General features: G+C 41.2%; 1 protein-coding gene across 1 annotated transcript; it reads left to right on the top strand.

The window, feature by feature from the left end:
• The first annotated feature begins 764 nt into the window (after positions 1-764).
• Positions 765-6,720, top strand: cd226 (CD226 molecule). Its single transcript, XM_029457257.1, is given in 7 exon segments — positions 765-971; positions 1,946-2,269; positions 2,845-3,225; positions 3,680-3,735; positions 3,737-3,780; positions 4,877-4,931; positions 5,220-6,720. Coding segments are annotated over 7 exon segments (1,053 nt in total). The 5' UTR covers positions 765-907; the 3' UTR covers positions 5,349-6,720.
• Positions 6,721-7,341: the final 621 nt, after the last annotated feature.

Below are 7,341 nucleotides of genomic sequence, written 5' to 3'. Positions count from 1 at the left end.
CAAAAGAACTGTTACAGAAATCTTCCAGACTCTGAAAACACAGGAACAAGACATGTGAGCAGCTCTGCGAGGCTGGACCTGCATGATGGTCCTCACATGAGTTTCATCATTATCTGCAGAGCACGGCGATATGCATAACAACGCATAAGGTGTTAAATTAAAGGTGGAAACTAAAACATGTCGACCGAAGTTTAAGCTCATAAGGTCATGGTGGCGCTGGAGGAAAAGTCGGGGATTCATCCTCTGGGTTTGGAAACCCATTTCTGCCAATGTGATGATAAAAAACATCCTTTAAGTGAGTTTAATGAGAGACTTTCACGAAATAAAGACTTAGTATCTAAACAATAATAACTTAGTGTCTCAAAATAAGTTTAGGCAGGCAGGATCTTTTTGTTTTCATCTTGTTTTTGTATTTCACTGGCAGGAATGGGCTTCCATATGTCTGGGAACCATAAATGTTTGGACTAAATTTCTCGGCAATCTATGAAACAGTTGTTGAGATATTTCTGTCTGGACCAAAGTTGTAGAAATCCTTAAAAACGTCTCAAAAAACACATTTTTAATGAAAGATTTGAAATATTAATAAAAAAAAATGTAAAATAGCTGTGAAAACAAATATTAATAAAGTTAAGTTCTTTATTGAAGGATACAAATCAGAAGGTATCTGAGGGCAACATGGGGGCATGAAGCATCAGTATGGATCCCACCGTGCCACACTATGCCATACGCTTCCTCCCTTTCCCAGCCCTGGTGATAAAGTGCCCCTCTGTGCTGCGGACCAGGGCCACCATGAAGAGTTCCCCCACCAGCTCGAGTGCTTCTCTGTAGCCAGAGAGCAAGCAGGAAGTGAAGCTCGGTGCTTCTCTCGTCTCATCAATGCAGCTTTCATTCTCCCTCGGTGGGCAACATGGAAGCTGTACAAAAGGACCACTGGTACTTCGTAATACTCATCTTTCTTCCCTTTCTTGAAGGTATGCAGTTGATAATTATTCTTTAAAGTTTACAGTAGATTAATGAATAGCAATGTGTCAGATGACAACACTTTTATTAACTATTGAATGTGTCTCTTAGTGAAAACTGAGTTTATTTACTTGTTTGTTGTAGTTTCATCACTTTCTAATCTTTCATTCCTGCTCATAATTAAACCTGAACATTCCTTCATTTGTTTTATTGAAACTGGATGTGAAGATAGCAGGAAAGCTTGTTATTGGGAGTTTTGGGAAACATTATTATTCTGAACCTGCCAACAACTCTGCCGAGGGGCATCCACCGGACTTGAAACAAGTTGTTATTCAGCTCGGATAAAAGGCTTTGAAAACTTGGAGGCTTGATCACCAACTATTGTCACTTGTTTGTGTTTACTGGCTCAAATTAGCCTCATTACCATTAAGTGAGCAATGTCCTCACTGCTGTGAAGAGCCGTGTTCATCTTCATGTAGGGAAAACGTGTTTTATTACCACGTTATAGAACTTAAAATACACCGATTATTACACAGCGGTGACACAATAAATGGGCTCTAACGTGCAGTTTTAACACACAACACGATATGTCCGCACGTTTTGGAAGGAAGGTCTAATATAATATTACTACACCCAACGCGAGACTCTGATGGCATCTGGCTCTTTGGAGAAGTTTCCTTTTCACAGATCCTGTGTGAGCAAAATAATGAATATCTGTGAATAATGTGTAATAATCCTGCTGTTGAATCAGTATCTGGATGTGATGGTAGATGTCTTGATAGGTGGATGGATGATCTTGGTTTAGGAGAAATATATTATTTAAACTCATAAAAAAATGGGAGCGATAACAAAAGTGTTTAGATTTTTGTTCATTTTCATCAGTTCAATCAGTTGTTCCTACAAACAACTGGATATTCTTGTATATAATTTAGATTGATCAGTTCTCATGTTTACAGAAGTGATGATTTCGGATGTCTCTGTGCAGCTGCTGCTCAGCAGACGGAGGTGTCCACGGTCCGTCTGGAGGAAGGGATGGTTCTCAACTGTTTGTGTCCCTGGGACGGGAACCTCAGCATGGTGTCCTGGACCAAAGTACCTGACAAGGATCCGGTGGCCGTTTTCCATCCAGAGTACGGGGTGGCCTTCCCTCACCACAACCGGGAGAGGATAGAGTTCCTGCGGACGACGCCGATGGACGGAAGTATTTCCATGAGGAACGTGACTCACCAGGATATCGGGGTTTACCACTGCTCTGTGCAGACCTTCCCTCAAGGCCCCTGGACCAGGAACATCCAGGTGGAAGATTTAGGTAAAAGAAATGTTGAGCTATTTTAAAGGGTAATTACGCACATTTCCGAAATTTGGTTCAAAATATAAGTAAACATGAACTTTCGTCCCAAATCCAAAAAAGTAAAGTGCTAAAAGAAATGTGTAATGTTATCAAGCATCAGGTCTGGACGTGCTCCATGGACCACAGCCAGGTTTACCTTCTTCATGTACGTCATCATTTATTCACTAAATCTGTTTTACTTTTACACCTCAGCCAAGCGAACATTTGTTTTGTGATATTTTAACATTTTAAAGCGTAAATTGAAAACACAATGGATGGAAACGCTCCTAATGAAGATGTTCTGGTATCTGATTCAGAACTGAGAACAGTACAACACAATAACGCTCATTTGGAAAAGAAAAGTAAATCTCCCAGACTTCATACTTATACTTGACTTACTTATACTTACTTGACTTTATACTTGATGACCACGAGTTGGAAACTTACTTCTCAGGTTTCTTAGCTCGAGAGAGCCGCTCGTGTTCACAGATATGTGTTGACCTTTCCGAGCTCGTGGAAATAACATATTGTATTTCTTAATTCCTGTGTTACAGATGATCCCCCAGAAGAAGACGACAGCACAGAGCCCCCCACCCCGGGGGGGATCCACACAGACACAGAGCTGTTGGCAGAGCCAAACAACAACCTGACCCTCAGCTGTAACCACGAGCACAATGGCACCGTTTACCAGGTCATTCTGGAGAAGATGCCGCACAGCCAGCCGTGGGGCATCATCGGAGTGTGTAAGAAGGTGGAGGGGGGGCTGCTGAAAGAGGACTACAGCGACAGGGGCAGGGTCAGCTGTGCAGACAGCCTGGACGTCAGTCTGCACCTGACGGGTGTGGTGCAGGCCGACGGGGGTTTCTACCGCTGTACCTTCAGCACAGATGCGGGCGTGCAGACCACCACCGTGCTGCTCACCGTGCCCCCTCCAGGTATCCTGCACCAGTTTACACTCACAGACTGTACACGATAAATAATTTCTCATACCTAAAGTGATTTATGGACAGTGATTGATGAAACATAATGAACATAATAAAACCATGCGTGTGATGTTAATCTCAAACCATTCAGCAGACTCACACCTGCTGTAACCACAACATCCTCTGGCACGCTGTTACCATGGAGACGTGTGTGTCTGCACACTTTAAAGAAATATTATAAAACCTTTCCGTGTTAAAATGTTTAAAAATGACTTTCTATGCAGTTTTAAGACACATTTTTACCAGACACGCTTTAGATCTTGGGTTATGGTTATGTGTTTTGTGTTGCTCCTCTGCACCATGGAATACACAGGTTTATACAAGTGAAAGTGTTACTTATACTTCTGCTTTTGCTTTCAGGCAGTTTTGGTCTTTTTTTAATTACTACATTTTCTCTCATTTCCAGGATTCAGCCTCGATGTGTACATGATGTATATTTACATCGGGGCTGCAGCTGCTGTAGCTTATCCTGCTCATTGTTATCATCATACTAGCAGTGAAGCGCAGGTAAGATCCACCTTGCTTTCATATAAACCTGATCTTTTACTGAACGTAACCAAGTCGTTTTGGTTTGATTCAATTTACAACGTTGACGTTTCTCTTGAAACATAATTGAGAATGCAGTTTATTGTTTGAGTTCTCATCCTCTCTCCTCCTGAGGGCTGCTGCTCTGTAATTATACTTAGTGGTGTAACAGTGTTAAACGTCTCCACACAGGTGAAGAGAGCCCTGTAAACTGAATTATTTGATGTCAATTGTCTTATCACTTGAGTCTCATGTTGGAGTCGACCCTGAAACATAGAAGCACTATTACATGCAGGAATAATAAAGATCCAGCAGTAGCACAAGTTGTTTCCTCTCTAAAGTGTGGTTGGGATTAAAGAAGGTAATTTAGATTTACTTTAGAACACTAAAAACCTTTGTGTGCGTTACTGTTTGTGTATTTTATAACCAAAGAATGAATGTTTTCTATCAAGTAGATGTTGAAAACAGCTCAAGCTCGATGACGCCCGCTCTCCTGAAAACAATGTTCCCGTTAGACGAAAAACTGAATTATGTTTCGAGGACGTCGAGGAGAACATAGACTATTTATTTAAACCCAACCACATAGTTCTGTTTTGTTTAACTTTAACCTCGTGTTTAAATCTGCGTCCGTATTTCTGAGAAAATGTGTTCCCCTCAAAACAGAGAAGGAAGTTTAGTTAACACGTCACGACTTTTGAAAATATATATATTTCCCGAAATAAGGTCCCATGATGGTCGACCGAAAGGGGAGGGGCTCCTTTAAAGCTGCTAGCTGCTAGCTGCTAGCTGCTAGCTGCTAGCTGCTAGCTGCTAGCTGCTAGCTGCTAGCTGCTAGCTGCTAGCTGCTAGCTGCTAGCTGCTAGCTGCTAGCTGCTAGCTGCTAGCTGGTTAGCTGCTAGCATGACAGAGAACGTGACTGTATTCTTTGATTATTGGTGTTTTCAGAAGAAACGTAGGCCTGTCCATCAGAAGTTATCAGACGGCGTCAGGATGCATCCGAAATTGTCCACTTATGAAATAAATCGTACGTTTCTTGTTCTTCTGTTATTTGTTCACTGTTGTCCGATAATCCCCACAGGAAGAAGAACAGGCGAGAGGAGTACAGAGTGAAACTGCACCCATCCCAGAGACAGGTGAGCCTCACGTTAGTCATCATATCTACTCTGGTCTTTACGCTCGACACGTTTAGAGCCCTCCCGTACCTTCTCTGCAGACACGCTCTTCATTATAAAACCGTGTCACTACTTCCTGTTTAACTAACTAACTAATGCTGCTTTACAATAACATTTTTATAGCATCATAAAAAGCATATTTCAGCTCATTTAAATAAACTTGTTCTTACTTCAGTCTTTACTTTATCATCGGTCACGTGTCGTTGTCTAACCCTTCATCCACTAACACACTCTGCCTCACATTCACAGCCAAACCTCTACGAGAACGTCTCTGTGTGTCCCAGGAGGGCAAAGACGTCCAGGCACATTAAGAATTGTCCGGTTTATGCAAACATGCAGACTGTACAATCACACAAAACCAAGCGTCACAATAACTGAGCGTACATAAATATAACGTACAGCAAGACCCTTTCGCTTGTTCACACTTTACTGTGTTGTAGATCAAATGGATAAAGTGAAAACATGTTTTTAGACATTTTTGCAAATGTATTTCTAAAAAACTCTCATTTGCACAAACATGAAGAGCCTCTGCTGTGACAAGTGCGTCCTGTCTGCTTTAATTACCTTCAGGTGAATCTCTACAAGTTCACCTGCGGCAAATTAAATTGATTGGACACAATTTAGAATATAAAGTCCCACAATTCACAGTTTCTCCCGGCCCATAGCAGTACAACAACAAGGGAGGGAAACACAGATCCTGCAGCAACATAACATGTGTGAAGGGCTCTGAATACTTTCTGTGTTTGAGATGAAATAAACATATTGCAGGTGCTGAGTTTTTAAAAAGCTGCACACTGTCTCTGATTAATATTCATCCTGTGGTCTGAAATGAGTTAACAAGCTGCTGCTCATGTAAGTCTGAGCTGACAGGTTTGTTTGTGTCCATCACTGGCCTGCTTCCACTAATTAAACGTACTTCATAATTACTGCTGAGGAAACGTTTGTTTTGGGCAAAACAATATTTGACAGTAGCCTCGATGCAGAAAGCAAAACAAAAGCCTGTGTAATCATTCTCACTTCCCTAACCCCCGAGTAAAACGATTGACAAAAGCCTGTGTAATTGCTCTCCTTTTACTTTCATCCCTCCTGGTTTCCATTCAAAGCCTGACAATGGTGTCTAATCATCTAACGGGAAAGAAAAGCATTCACTCAGCACTGTACCCTCACTTGAGACTGTTGCTTTCCCCAAAGGGCTCTCCGTCTAGGATGGCTGCATTCTAGTTACAGCACGCTCTTATTATGAAAGCTAAACTTTAATTAGATAATCCTGTGCTTTAGTCTACAGCTCTTTATACTTGGTCTATCTACTGTGTATTGATGAATGTGTTTTAAAAAAACAAACAAAGACATTTTTATGATAAGCTGTCGTTCTAAGTTGTTGTGATTTCTCAGCTCGTCTATGTGCTTTTGTGAATCAGTGTTTAAGGTTTACAGCAGTGCTGTGTTTTTATGTGATTCATTTATCTCCATAGAAGTGGAGGCAGTGGCAGAGGCAGTAATGGATATGCAGACTATTCTGCTTGAAAACAAGACAAATGTGGAACATAAAGGGACAATGTAGTTTTTGGATCACAAGTGTTTGCATTCTTTCTCTCGTCTCGATGTTCCCGGCACAAAGTGTGAGTTTGACTGTGATACTTGTGATGCTGTGTGGGTGTGTGTGTGTGTGAGACCAGCACAACTGAAACTGATGTGTGTGACTGTAAATGACTCCCATGTGATATAAATAAAACAATGTGTTAGCCACTAACGTGTTGAGTTCCTGTGAAGAGGGATTGTGAGAGAAGTGTTGACTGAAAACTATTCTGAGAAAAGATTTGCTGTGAAGTTAAAGATCATTCAACTCTTCAGGATTCTTTGACAGCTTCTGGAAATGGGCTTTTTCTCTTTGTTGATGAGAGTTTGATGAGAAGCTTGATGCTCACGTGTGTGTACAGTAAACATGAAGCGATGGCTAACAGGCTAGCTACGCTTTGTCCGAGGTTTACAGCTGAAGCTCAACACTTAACACGTTGAGTGTTGATGTGAGCTAATAAACTGCACGTCAGTGTAAAGATTTAAACACATCATCTCCATCGAATCACAAACTTCCGTATTTCTTAGAGCAACTTTTATTTTTCTGGTTCGATTCCCGTCGAGTTCGAATGTCGCTAAAAGAAGATAATAAATAAATGGACAGTTTCCTCTTTGACTCAAACATTATAAAGAGTGAACATGCAGAGAACGACTGGGGAAGTAAAACTCGTGAAGGTGAGTAAGTATTAGTTGGTATATTTAAACTAACAAAAAGATAAATTGCATTTGGGTGAACACCTCTGACACTGACGCGTCCCGGGTTTACAGATTCTATTGTATTTTTAGAGTTCAGTAA

This window comes from Cottoperca gobio, chromosome 20 (genome assembly GCF_900634415.1).
Source record: "Cottoperca gobio chromosome 20, fCotGob3.1, whole genome shotgun sequence".
Classification (NCBI taxonomy): Eukaryota; Metazoa; Chordata; class Actinopteri; order Perciformes; family Bovichtidae; genus Cottoperca; species Cottoperca gobio.
Note: the sequence above shows the minus strand (reverse complement) of the source record. Positions and strands in the feature narration are given on the sequence as shown.